The 14,321-nt window shown below is 47.0% G+C and overlaps 1 protein-coding gene across 1 annotated transcript in view; it reads left to right on the top strand.

Annotated features, from left to right (window-relative positions):
- Nucleotides 1-359: 359 nt before the first annotated feature.
- The window catches only part of LOC142302289 (uncharacterized), a 79,375-nt gene continuing 65,413 nt past the window's right edge, over nucleotides 360-14,321 (top strand). The window contains exons 1-4 of the mRNA XM_075343356.1: nucleotides 360-635; nucleotides 11,484-11,669; nucleotides 12,431-14,046; nucleotides 14,193-14,251. Of these exons, the coding sequence (XP_075199471.1) occupies nucleotides 12,440-14,046; nucleotides 14,193-14,251 (1,666 nt within the window). The 5' untranslated portion in view covers nucleotides 360-635; nucleotides 11,484-11,669; nucleotides 12,431-12,439. The remainder of the gene's footprint in view (nucleotides 636-11,483; nucleotides 11,670-12,430; nucleotides 14,047-14,192; nucleotides 14,252-14,321) is intronic.

Genomic DNA, 14,321 nt, shown 5'->3' with positions numbered 1-14,321 from the left:
TCCTGCCTTATGTGCGACCCCTGCAGCCCCTGCTCTGTGAGGAAGGAGACATGGAGCTCCTGAGTGGAGAGGGACTGTCAGAGCCGGGGCCATTGTGTGGAGCAGGGATATGCCGGAGCTCACAGAGACCGGGAACAACCGAGGCTGCACTGTCCCCATGACCCTGTGCTCCAGCCACGTGCCACTATCCACATGCAGGGGGAGCGGCCATTGCTGCGGGGGGGAAGCGGCCATTGCTGCAGGGGGAAGCGGCCATTGCTGCGGGGGGAAGCGGCCATTGCTGCAGGGGGAAGCGGCCACTGCTGCGGGGGGGAAGCGGCCATTGCTGCAGGGGGGAAGCGGCCATTGCTGCAGGGGAGCGGCCCTGCGGCCGGTGTATGAGCTGTAGTATCGGCCATCTATGCCATTGGTGTGAGCGGCTGCTCCCGGCCTGAAGCTCCTGGCTGCAGACACAGGAGGCGGCAGCTGCACTCACTGCTCTACGGAAGCCGCACTCTGCCACTCCCGGAGCAGACCTGGGGGCGGGGCCAGGGTCATGCAGGGCTGATCTGCCGGAACTTCACTGCGAAGAGCTGACTTCCTGTTCTCCTCTCTCTGCGGCCGGCGCCATTGCTTGTGCAGACACGTGTTGGAGGGTAAGTATTCATACCTGGGTCTGTGTATTTGTGCCTTGTTGTATTACTTGTGTATGTGACCTGGCTGTGTGTGTACGCACGCGCGAATATATGAGGCCTGTGTGTGTGTATGTATGTACAGTATATATATATATATATATATATATATATATAAAAAAAATGGCCTGTGTGCGCGCGCGCATATGAGGCCTGTGTTTGTGTGTGTGCGCACACACACGCATATAAGGCCTGTGTGTGTGTGTGCGCGTGCGTGTGTGCGCACATATGAGGCGTGGCTGTGTGTGCGCTTGTGCACACATATGAGGCTTGGCTGTGTGTGCGCGCGCGCCTGTGCACACATATGAGGCTTGGCTGTGTGTGTGCGCGCGCGCTTGTGCACACATATGAGGCTTGGCTGTGTGTGCGCGCGCTTGTGCACACATATGAGGCTTGGCTGTGTGTGCGCGCGCTTGTGCACACATATGAGGCTTGGCTGTGTGTGTGCGCGCGCTTGTGCACACATATGAGGCTTGGCTGTGTGTGTGCGCACGCTTGTGCACACATATGAGGCTTGGCTGTGTGTGTGCGCGCGCTTGTGCACACATATGAGGCTTGGCTGTGTGTGTGTGCGCGCGCTTGTGCACACATATGAGGCTTGGCTGTGTGTGTGTGCGCGCGCTTGTGCACACATATGAGGCTTGGCTGTGTGTGTGTGTGCGCGCTTGTGCACACATATGAGGCTTGGCTGTGTGTGTGTGTGTGCGCGCGCGCTTGTGCACACATATGAGGCTTGGCTGTGTGTGTGTGTGTGCACACTTGTGCACACATATGAGGCTTGGCTGTGTGTGTGTGTGTGCGCGCTTGTGCACACATGAGGCTTGGCTGTGTGCGCGCTTGTGCACACATGAGGCTTGGCTGTGTGCGCGCTTGTGCACACATGAGGCTTGGCTGTGTGTGTGCGCAAGCTTGTGCACACATGAGGCGTTGCTGTGTGTGTGCGCGCTTGTGCACACATATGAGGCTTGGCTGTGTGTGTGTGTGCGCGCTTTTGCACACATATGAGGCTTGGCTGTGTGTGTGTGCGCGCGCTTGTGCACACATATGAGGCTTGGCTGTGTGTGTGTGCGTGCGCTTGTGCACACATATGAGGCTTGGCTGTGTGTGTGTGCGCGCGCTTGTGCACACATATGAGGCTTTGCTGTGTGTGTGTGTGTGCGCGCGCGCGAGCTTGTGCACACATATGAGGCTTTGCTGTGTGTGTGCGCGCGCGCGCGCGAGCTTGTGCACACATATGAGGCTTGGCTGTGTGTGTGCGCGCGCGCTTGTGCACACATATGAGGCTTGGCTGTGTGTGTGTGCGCGCTTGTGCACACATATGAGGCTTGGCTGTGTGTGTGCGCGCGCTTGTGCACACATATGAGGCTTGGCTGTGTGTGTGTGCGCGCGCGCTTGTGCACACATATGAGGCTTGGCTGTGTGCGTGTGCGCGCGCGCTCTTGTGCACACATATGAGGCTTGGCTGTGTGTGTATATTTATATATAGAATATATATATATATATATATATATATATATATATATATATATATATATAATTATATGAGGCCTGGCTGTGTGTGCGTATGTATATACAGAGTGTCCACCCATATCCTGTCCACCTCCATTAACTTGAGAACAGCGGCAGCTATAGGCATATAAGTGGTGTCTAGGTATAGTAAAGTAGCCATGCGCTATGCAATGAAACCACTTATAGCGCCACCTGGTGGAAAACAATGGAGTTAGCATTTTTATTTCGAAAACGGAACGAGATAGAGAAAAAAAGTGAATTACAAAGTTGCAGGCATCATCAATTGTATACGAATCGACACCTTATATACAGAAATGCTATGATATGAAACCCATGACCCCCCCAAAACATTGAATGCTGGTCATGCATATGGCGCTCATTTAACTGATGCTCAAAGTGGACCCCGTCAGCTGCAATGCACATCTGGACTCTGCACAGCATACTGTATCTTGCTGCACGTTGTGCAATATGGTAGGTAACATGTTTGCACAAGCATCTGTGTTACGTCGTCGTAGGTCCTGCAATGTTGGTGGAGGGGTCGCATACACCTGCTGTTTGATGTGACCTCACAGAAAGAAGTCCAATGGGGTCAGGTCAGGTGAGCGTGGAGGCCACTCCACACAGCCACCATACCCAATGACTTGTAGGAAGGTCTCCATGAGGTATCGCTTCACGTCGGCAGCCTTGTGAGTTTTACACGTTCTAATCATAGCATTTCTGTATGCAAGGTGTCGATTCGTATTGAATAGAAAATGTACGTTTTTGTAATTTACTTTTTTTCTCTATCTTGTTCCGTTTTCGAGATAAAAATGCTAACTCCATTGTTTTCCACCAGGTGGCGCTATAGGTGGTTACATTGCGTAGCGCATGGCTACTTTACTATACCTAGACACCACTTCTATGCCTATAGCTGCCGCCGTTCTCAGGTTAATGGCAGTGGACAGGATATGGGTGGACACACTGTATATACACTGCACAGTACCCTTTCTCCTGTCCTGTTATCAGAGAGGAGACATTGTACTTCGCACTTCTCAGGGTCATTATTGGTTTATTATTTTGTATATTCTGAATAGCGCCATGTATGTGGAGCTGTAGTTGATCATACGCTCTGAAGCGCCATTCACATGTGCCTCTTACAATAACTGTCTGTACTCACAGTATATCATACACCGGTCACATATTCTCCCGTATACCGGATGTAATATACAGGATAATATGTAACTGGTATAATATCTGATATTCTGTACTTACACCAGTCACATATTATCCTGTATACTGTATGTAACAGCTGATGTTATATACAGGGTAAAATGTGAATGGTATAATGATGTCTGTATTGTCCTCTATACTGTATGTAATATACTATGTGCACAGACATCAGATGTATATACAGTGCAGGATAATATGTCTCTGATACATCATATACCAGTCACGTATTGTCCTCTATACTGTATGTAACTTTACAACTTTACAACTGTATTTTAACTTTGTAAAAGCCTCTTCTAGGTCACGCAGAGCGCAGCGTGACCCAGAGAGTCTGCAGAGCGGTGACATCACTGAGAAGAGGAGCAGATCTCAGTGCAACCAGAAGAGTGCAGAGCGGTGACATCACTGAGAAGAGGAGCAGATCTCAGTGCAACCAGAAGAGTGCAGAGCGGTGACGTCACTGAGAAGAGGAGCAGATCTCAGTGCAACCAGAAGAGTGCAGAGCGGTGACGTCACTGAGAAGAGCAGCAGAGCACAGTGCGACCCAGAGAGTGGATGTATGCATTTTGCACAGTTATGGTCACGTGCTAAGTAGAGTCCCAGACACTTCTCTCAGTAGGACACTGATAGACGTGGATGAGAATTTAGTCGGCATTTGACCACAACTATATCATCATTACTTCGGCTTTTATCTTTTCAAAAAACTTGTTACCTCTACTCCCTACATGAAGCAGCCGGAGGTAAATACAATAAGGATTGGCCGCTGCTCATGGGCTGCTGCTGTGTGCTTGACCCCCCCCGGCCAAAATTTGCCAGCCAGCCCCTGCTCACATGTGATGTAATGCCGAAAGAACTGTGGAAACTGTTCAGTAAAAGACTTGTTTAATAAGGACTGGTGATCTCGGTGTCGGTCTACACTGCTGTCTGGTCCTGGCCTGCCAAAGGCAATGGTGACATGCGGTCTGCTAAGAGGCATGACCTGCACCACACAAGTCCACGCACTCAGCCAGGGCCATGGTTTTCATGTAGTGTTCGGGGGCGTCTGGAGTCAGTCCCTCATCTGCCCCTACCACCTCGTGCCACCCTACACGTTCTCCAGAGATGTTGTGCTTTCACCTAAGCAGTTGGTGTCCTCTATAAAATAGAGCAGATACTCTGCTGCAAAGGCCGGGAATGGAGATAGCGAAGCAACCGGAATTTAAACCCCTTAGATAACACAGTTGAGAGAAATGGCTGAGGTGTGAGGTGACCTCTGTGAAGCCGGCCTCATTCATCCATGTCTTACAATCTGAGAATGGGTTGGGATGTACAGACTGGCCACAAGTCTCCAGACCAGGGTCATCTTAAAGGGAACCTGTCACCAGTTTTTTAGCCTATAAACTGCGGCCACTACCAGTGGGCTCTTATATACAATATTCTAATATGCTGTATATAAGAGCCCACGCCGCTGTGTAGGACATAAAAATCACTTTATAATACTCGCCTAAACTGGTCGCAGCGGTGGATATACGTCAAATGGGTTTAACAAATCCCAAGCACACAATCAATAACAACAGGGTAATGCAAAAAGTGTAACGCTCTTTTCCCTTAAGCACCTCCCCCATACCCGCAGTTGAGCCCAGCTCTACCCTGTACTTATACGTCAAATGGGTGTCTTCGTCCTCCAGTGCCGACGCCTCCTCTTTCAGCCATCTTTGTCCTCCATCTTCTGAAGCCGCAGTGCATGACGTGTCCGACGTCATACAGTCTCGCCGGCATTCAGGGCCTGAGCAGGACAGATAAAGTATTGTAGTGCGCATGCGCGGGACCGGCGAGTCTGTATGAAGTAGACGCGTCATGCACACAGGCTTCAGAAGGAGGATGAAGATGGCCGAAAGAGGAGGCGCCGGCACCGGAGGACAAAGATGCCCATTTCATCCACATCCACCATAACGACCGGTTTAGGTGAGTATTATAAAGTGTTTTTTATGTTCTACACAGTGGTCTGGGCTCTTATATATATACAGTTACTTTTTCAAGGGACCAAAAGTAATTGGACAAGAGAATCTAAGGGCTGAAATTAACTCTGAAGGCGTCTCCCTCGTTAACCTGTAATCAATGAAGTAGTTAAAAGGTCTGGGGTTGATTACAGGTGTGTGGTTTTGCATTTGGAAGCTGTTGCTGTGACCAGACAACATGCGGTCTAAGGAACTCTCAATTGAGGTGAAGCAGAACATCCTGAGGCTGAAAATAAAGAAAAAATCCATCAGAGAGATAGCAGACATGCTTGGAGTAGCAAAATCAACAGTCGGGTGCATTCTGAGAAAAAAGGAATTGACTGGTGAGCTTGGGAACTCAAAAAGGCCTGGGTGTCCACGGATGACAACAGTGGTGGATGATCGCCGCATACTTTCTTTGGCGAAGAAGAACCCGTTCACAACATCAACTGAAGTCCAGAACACTCTCAGTGAAGTAGGTGTATCTGTCTCTAAGTCAACAGTAAAGAGAAGACTCCATGAAAGTAAATACAAAGGGTTCACATCTAGATGCAAACCATTCATCAATTCCAAAAATAGACAGGCCAGAGTTAAATTTGCTGAAAAACACCTCATGAAGCCAGCTCAGTTCTGGAAAAGTATTCTATGGACAGATGAGACAAAGATCAACCTGTACCAGAATGATGGGAAGAAAAAAGTTTGGAGAAGAAAGGGAACGGCACATGATCCAAGTCACACCACATCCTCTGTAAAACATGGTGGAGGCAACGTGATGGCATGGGCATGCATGGCTTTCAATGGCACTGGGTCACTTGTGTTTATTGATGACATAACAGCAGACAAGAGTAGCTGGATGAATTCTGAAGTGTACTGGGATATACTTTCAGCCCAGATTCAGCCAAATGCCGCAAAGTTGATCGAACGGCGCTTCATAGTGCAGATGGACAATGACCCCAAGCATACAGCCAAAGCTACCCAGGAGTTCATGAGTGCAAAAAAGTGGAACATTCTGCAATGGCCAAGTCAATCACCAGATCTTAACCCAATTGAGCATGCATTTCACTTGCTCAAATCCAGACTTAAGACGGAAAGACCCACAAACAAGCAAGACCTGAAGGCTGCGGCTGTAAAGGCCTGGCAAAGCATTAAGAAGGAGGAAACCCAGCGTTTGGTGATGTCCATGGGTTCCAGACTTAAGGCAGTGATTGCCTCCAAAGGATTCGCAACAAAATATTGAAAATAAAAATATTTTATTTGGGTTTGGTTTATTTGTCCAATTACTTTTGACCTCCTAAAATGTGGAGTGTTTGTAAAGAAATGTGTACAATTCCTACAATTTCTATCAGATATTTTTGTTCAAACCTTCAAATTAAACGTTACAATCTGCACTTGAATTCTGTTGTAGAGGTTTCATTTCAAATCCAATGTGGAGGCATGCAGAGCCCAACTCGCGAAAATTGTGTCACTGTCCAAATATTTCTGGACCTAACTGTAGCATGTTAGAATCCTGTATATAAGATCCCAGTGGTGGTGGCCGCAGCTTATAAAGCAAAAAACCATGTGACAGGTTCCTTTAACAGCATTTTGGGCCCCTGGGCAAACCAGTGTGCTGGGGCCTCTACGACAACCACTTACAAGAATATAAGGTAAATGGCGATAATATTAAACATATATTTATTTTATTGGCACGTCAACAAAACTGGTGTGAACACATTGAAAACAATCAAGTGATCAACATGATAAACATCTGAACAATACACAAGGCTCGAAAAACACAATAATCCTCAGTAAGTCACACACATTATATGGTACACTATGGAGGTATGGATTTTGTTTTCAGAGAATTTCTTTCTTATTGGATTGAATTCAATGGTCTTCAGGATGTCACTCTCCATGCACATGAGGGAAGCCAGTGGAAACGGTGATTACGAAGCAATTTTTTTTAGAAGTTTCAGTTTTGAAAAAGTAAGCTCTCCAGTAGAGTTGGTCTCCGTCAAGCACATGAACTATCTGAGTGCAATTTCAACATTTGGGAATTCAGATTTCAATCTTTCTTTTTTTTTTTTTTCGTCCCGTGCAGGAAATGTAGCTCTTCTGAACTACTCAGGGCACTGCTAGGTACTGCATCCTCATTAGACTGCAGGGCCTTTCCCTAGGGACCTGGAACACCAGTGCCAGTAATACATACACACACACACACACTCCCAGTTTCCACTCCACACCAGGGGTAATTGGCTAGTCAGACACCACAGAGGGCGGAGCCAGTCCAGGGGACTAGACAGCCTGGTGGGAGGGGACAGTCAGTCAAGTCAGGAGAGTGAAAGTGAATGGAAGTGACCTCAAGCTGGGTCGTGCAATGGTGACCCGAGGGTACAGGAGAGTAGATGCCAGGGTAGGTACACCCAAGTACCACTGGAACCAGAGCACCGACGGGGCACAGGGCCTTAGGTCAGGCGCCAGCTTCACGCGGCCTGGCAAATACCTGCACAGTGAGGGGACCTTCACTGACCCACAGATCCGGGGGTATCAGCAGTAACGAGCGGATCAAGGTTCGGGACCACGGACCAACCCTACAGGGTCCACAATGCATTGCCCACCATACGTACGAGGAGACTGCCGAAAGACAGTCAGGACTCCAACAGACTTCATGCTACGGGGACCCAACCACACTGAGGTTGCAGGGGACAGAGCAACTGAGTCGTCAAACGAACTACAGGGACCTGAACCAGCCGTCCAAGGGTCCAGAGTGAGTAAAACTGTTAACTTACACCCCACAGTGTGGCTTCCCTTCTTTGGCAAAAGTCTCCAGTATCTATTCCCCAGGGCCCGGCCCTACCTGTAGAGGGCCTACCACCACAGCTGCCATTACCACCAGCCCTAGGGATAACCAACCCAGCAGCGGTGGTTCCACCATCCTAACTGCAATCCGCAGGTGGTGTCACACCAAAGACTTTAATCTCCCCTGTAAATACTCCCCATTAAAAAGCGTCCCCAGGGTCACGGAACGGGGCAACGGCCAGTATTCTCCCGTGACACCGTATCCCCGTAAATATACGGCCCGGGATATTGCCCTGGGCGACACAGAAGAGTCTCACAATCTTCATCTTGAGCGATGTAGTGCTTGAGATGTTCACATTTGTTTAAAGTGAACCTGTCGGGTGCAATATGCACCCAGAACCACGAGCAGCTCTGTGTGCACGGTGAACGCTGAGCTGAATGTGCACTAGACCTTTCTGAAGCTTAATTGTGTGTAGCAATGACCATCTATGAAGCGAATATTGGTGCCACCTGAGTAAAAAAAAGCAGTTTGAGCTATTACATGAGGTACAGTGCCTTGCAAAAGTATTCGCACCCCTTGAATTTTTCAACCTTTTCCCACATTTCAGGCTTCAAACAGAATTGGTAAAAATTTTATGGTGAAGAATCAACAACAAGTGGGTCACAATTGTGAAGTTGAATATTTATTGCTTATTTTAAACTTTGTAAAAAATAAAAAACTGAAAATTGGGGCGTGCAATATTATTCGTCCCCTTTAAGTTAATACTTTGTAGCGCCACCTTTTTTGCGATTACAGCACAAGTCGCTTGGGGTATGTGTCTATCAGTTTTGCACATCGAGAGACTGAAATTCTCGCCCATTCTTCCTTTGTAAACAGCTGGAGCTGAGTGAGGTTGGATGGAGAGCGTTTGTGAACAGCAGTTTTCAGCTCTTGCCACAGATTCTCGATTGGATTCAGGTCTGGACTGTGACTTGGCCATTCTAACACCTGGATACGTTTATTTGTGAACCATTCCATAGTAGATTTTGCTTTGTTTGGGATCATTGTCTTGTTGGAAGACAAATCTCCGTCCCAGTCTCGGGTCTTTTGCAGACTCAAACAGGTTTGCTTTAAATATGGTCCTGTATTTGTCTCCATCCATCTTCCCATCAATTTTAACCATCTTCTCTGTCCCTGCTGAAGCAAAGCAGACCCAAACCATGATGCTGCCACCACCATGTTTGACAGTGGGGATGGTGTGATGAGCTGTGTTGCTTTTATGACAAGCATATTGTTTGGTATTGTGTCCAAAAAGTTCAATTTTGGTTTCATCTGACCAGAGCCCCTTCTTCCACATGTTTGGTGTCTCCAGGTGGCTTGTGGCAAACTTTAAATGACACTTTTTATGGATATCTTTTGAGAAATGGCTTTCTTCTTGCCACTCTTCCATAGAGGCCAGATTTGTGCAGTGTACGGCTGATTGTTGTCCTATGGACAGACTCTCCCACCTCAGCTGTAGATCTCTGCAGTTCATCCAGAGTGATCCTGGGCCTCTTTGCTGCATCTCTGATCAGTCTTCTGGTTTGACATGGAATTTTTGAGGTAAAGCAGAGTCTTGGTAGAGTTGCAGTGGTATGATACTCCTTCCATTTCAATATGATCGCTTGCACAGTGCTTCTTGGGATGTTTAAAGTTTTGGAAATCTTTTTGCAACCAAATCCGGCTTTAAACTTCTCCACAACAGTATCACGGACCTGCCTGTTGTGTTCTTTGGTCTTCATGATGCTATCTGCGCCTTAAACAGAACATGAGACTATCACAGAGCAGGTGCATTTATACGGGGACTAGATTACACAGAGGTGGATTATATTTATCATCATCAGTCATTTAGGACAACATTGGATCAATCAGAGATCCTCAATTAACTTCTGGCGTGAGTTTGCTGCACTGAAAGTAAAGGGGATGAATAATATTGCACGCCCCAATTTTCAGTTAATTTTTTACAAAAATTTAAAGGGAACCTGTCACCAGTTTTATGGCCTATAAGCTGCGGCCACCACCACCGGGCTCTTATATACAGCATTCTAACAGCGCAGGCCGCTGTGAGAACATAAAAACACTTTATAATATTCACCTTAACTGGTCGCTGCGGTGCTGGTCGGCCTGGTGAGTGGCGCCTCCTCTCTCAACCATCTTGCTCCTCCGTCTTCTGAAGCCTGTGTGCATGACGCGTCCACGTCATACACACTCGCCAGCACTGAGGTCATGCGCAGGCGCACTTTGATCTGCCCTGCTCAGGGCAGATCAAAGTATTCTAGTGCGCCTGTGCTGGCGAGTGTGTATGACGTGGACCACTTTTTCCACTTTGTAATTGACCAACCTCTCTTCCTTTGATGCTCTGCTGCTGACTGTCCACCCGTCCTTCGTTCTCAGCATGCGATCCGAACATCATTGTAGCTCCTCTTACTAACAGCACTTCATATATCACATCCCCACAAGATTACAAGCTCTATACACATCACAGCCAAACACTCATTTTATCTGAGATACTTTTATGTCCACAAAATAAAGCTTATATTTCTATATAAATGTATGCCAAATTGTCTATATACATGACATTTCAGCATAATTGTAAAAAGTTTTGTTAAATCTATTTTATTTTTTTTTTTTTTTTTTGCATATTTTTACTTTTGAATCAAACTGAGAGTGACATCTGACATGTCATGTGCTTGTCCTTGGCGCCTTTTGAAATGTGGACTTTTTTGAGATGCCTGCGCCTTTGTGGGTTTTTTTTTCCTGATGAAGAGGTTGAAATACCTTGAGATGCTTAGGAAATAAATCTCAGGAATCCTCTTGTCTCCTGCATCCTTTTTACCGTATTTCAATCCGTCAGGTATTGAAAGGGTTAAGGTAAATGTCTATTCTGCAGTGATGTAACAGGTAGATGTAACCTGAGCTACAGCCGCAACCTTCTCCTGTAAATATTCGCTTCTCACTCCTCCCTTTGCCGGTTATAGCTCATATGTATGCTGACCATGTTGAAGGAGCTCAGCGCTGCATAGCTGTGGTGTTATTTCAATTGCAGCTGCGAACTACTGAATAAAACCAAGGAGTGCTTTTTGCTTAGTCTTTTCCCACCTGTTTCTTACCTTCCAGCTGCACAGGTAGAAGTCATGCATATTTCCTATTTTAAGCTTTCTGCTTATCCACATTATAGACAGAATGCTGCCAATCAGTGGTCTGGGTGGGATTATACAGGGCTCAGCATTCAGAAAACTGGTAATGAAGCTGTGCATCAGAGAAAACCGTTTTGAATAAAAAATGCAGGACCCATTAAAGTAAGTGGTGGTGTTTCTATTGCAGCTGCGAAGGTCCCTACTGAAGATACCAAGGAGTGCTTTTGTTGTTTCTTTCCCCACCCGTTTGTCTCACCTTCCAGCAGCGGAGATAGAAGTCACGCATATTTCCTACAACTCTCCTCCATCATCTTGAGTGACCATCGGCAGCTGATATACTCTAAAGTTCTTGTGTGATACACAACTTAATCTGGTGAGCATACATCCCTTATCTATTCACAATTGTGTTATGGTATCACCGTATTGTGCTTTTCTTGCTCCTTCTTTCTCTCTGCCCCTACATCACGTTACTCTCACAACGGATATTAAACAACTGGTGGCAGATTCCTATTAAGGAGTTAAATAAGTAGTTCACCCATTTTGATTTTTTGCTACATCGGTATAACCTTGAGAAAGAATGTGTATCTGAAATACCTTCCATTGGCCTGTGAGCGGCTCTATTGCGGACCGCTGTTAACCATCGCATGACCGCCTGGTTCTTTAACCTCGGGGATCTGGTGATGTCACGTCAACTTCCTGTTCACGTGACACTACCGCGGCCGGCCCCAGTCTCTGTGAGTCACTGGGCTGTGGGTGGCGTTTCCCCGCTCGTCACAGCCCAGCATCGCTCCTGCTTGTGTGCTCTGCAGTGAAGGAGCAGGGAGATGCTGGACTGTTACGCTGGGCTTTGTTGAGCGGTGCAACGACGCCCACAGCCCAGTCACTCATAGAAACTGCGGCCGGCCTCAGTTGACGAGACATCACCGGATCCCAGGGGTCACATGATGGGGGGTGAGTGGACTACAATAGCGCCCACTCACAGGCACTATTGGCAACACAAGGTATTTGAGAGAAAACATATCGATGTGGCCCATAATGAAAAGGGGTGAACTACCCCTTTTAAGTGAATAGGTGTAACTACAACATTGCTAAGTATTATCAGACACATTCCGTTTTGTTTCTTCCTTCCCTCAGCTATGAGCCATGGCGTCTGCTGATCTGAGAGACGAGCTGCTCTGCTCCATCTGTTTATCTATTTTTAAGGATCCTGTAACGCTGAGATGTGGACACAACTTCTGCCAGGTCTGTATTGATCGTGTGCTGGATACACAGGACGAGTCTGGAGTTTTTTCCTGTCCTGAATGCAGAGATGAGTTTCAGGAGCGGCCGGCGCTGATGAGGAACATAAATCTTCATAATGTCGCAGAACGTTTCTTGATTACTCAGCAAGAACAAGAGGAGATCACCGGGATCTGCTGCACTTACTGTGTGGACTCTCCTGTACCTGCTGTTAGATCCTGTCTACACTGTGAGGCTTCTCTGTGTGAGAAACACCTGAGGGCTCACAGCAAATCACCAGAACACGTCTTATCTGATCCCAGCACTTCTCTGGAGAAAAGGAAATGTCCTGTCCATAAGAAGATCCTGGAATATTACTGCACTGAGGACGCGGCTTGTATCTGTGTGTCCTGCAGTTTGATTGGGAAACATAATGAACATAAAATGGAGTCACTGGATGAGGCCTCAGAGAAGAAGAAGAAGAAACTGAGAAATGTTCTCCAGAAACTGACCACAAAGAGAGAGGAGACTGAGGAAAGAGTCCGGAGTCTGGAGGAGCGCCGGAGAAAAGCTCAAGAAAAAGCTGCTGGAGAAGCCGAGAGAGTCACTGCCCTGTGTACAGACATCAGGAGACGGGTGGACGACCTGGAGAAGAAGGTCCTGAGTGAGATCTCCATGAGGGAAAAACAAAAATCAATGTCATTGTCTGTTGTGATCCATAAACTGGAGATAAAGAAGGACGAGCTGTCCAGGAAGATGAGGCACATTGAGGAGCTGTGTAACATGACTGATCCACTGACCGTCTTACAGGAACCAGACACCGGGGACTTGTGTGATTTTGAGGAGGAGGGAGGTGATGAGGACACAGGGGGACATGATAAGCAGCTCCATGATGGAGGTGACCTGGATGTGGCTGTGATCTCACACACATTACACACATTATGTGAGGTAATAACAGGTATAAGGAGCGGGATCTATGTGGAGGATCCTGCAGACATATTACTGGATGTAAACTCAGCTGGTAATTATGTCCTTATATCAGACGACCTGAAAACTGTGACTTGGGCAGAAGAGGAGCAGAATCGTCCAGAAACAGCAGAGAGATTTCTGTGTAATCAGGTGATGAGCAGGAGGGGATTTACCTCAGGACGACATTACTGGGATGTGGAGGGCAGTGGGTCAGGGTGGTGGAGGGTGGGGATGTGTTATCCCAGTATAGACAGGAAGGAAAGTCAGTCACTAATTGGAGATAATAACAAGTCCTGGAGTTTGTGGAGATATGATAATCAGTTTTCAGTGATGCATGACCGGAAAGAGATCCAGTTACCTGACAAGAGCTCCAGTGATAGATTCAGGATCTGTCTGGATTATGAGGCCGGGCAGTTGTCCTTTTATGAGCTGTGTGATCCCATCAGACACTTACATACCTTCACTGCCACCTTCTCCGAGCCCCTTCACGCTGCATTATATGTATTTGAGGTATATATTGATGGTCACAAGTATTACTTAGATAGCTGGGTGAGGATTACAACGTAACAGGAAAATTTCAGAAAATTCCCTATTTGTAAAGTAACTTTCATTGTAAACATTTTTCTGATTTTCTATGACATAAAATACATTTCCCTCCAAAGCCTCCTGAAATATTCGTGTTTCCTGAGACCATTGACCTTAACAATAGATTTTTCCCAGAGATCACTTCTCAGCAGTCTCATTATCAACACAGGAAGGAAATAAAGTGTAAGATAACACCTCTGGTATAAAGCTGGAGGACGATAATGCAGGATCCACCATTGACAATAACTGATGG

The sequence above is a fragment of the Anomaloglossus baeobatrachus genome, chromosome 4 (genome assembly GCF_048569485.1).
Source record: "Anomaloglossus baeobatrachus isolate aAnoBae1 chromosome 4, aAnoBae1.hap1, whole genome shotgun sequence".
Lineage (NCBI taxonomy): Eukaryota > Metazoa > Chordata > Amphibia > Anura > Aromobatidae > Anomaloglossus > Anomaloglossus baeobatrachus.
Note: the sequence above shows the minus strand (reverse complement) of the source record. Positions and strands in the feature narration are given on the sequence as shown.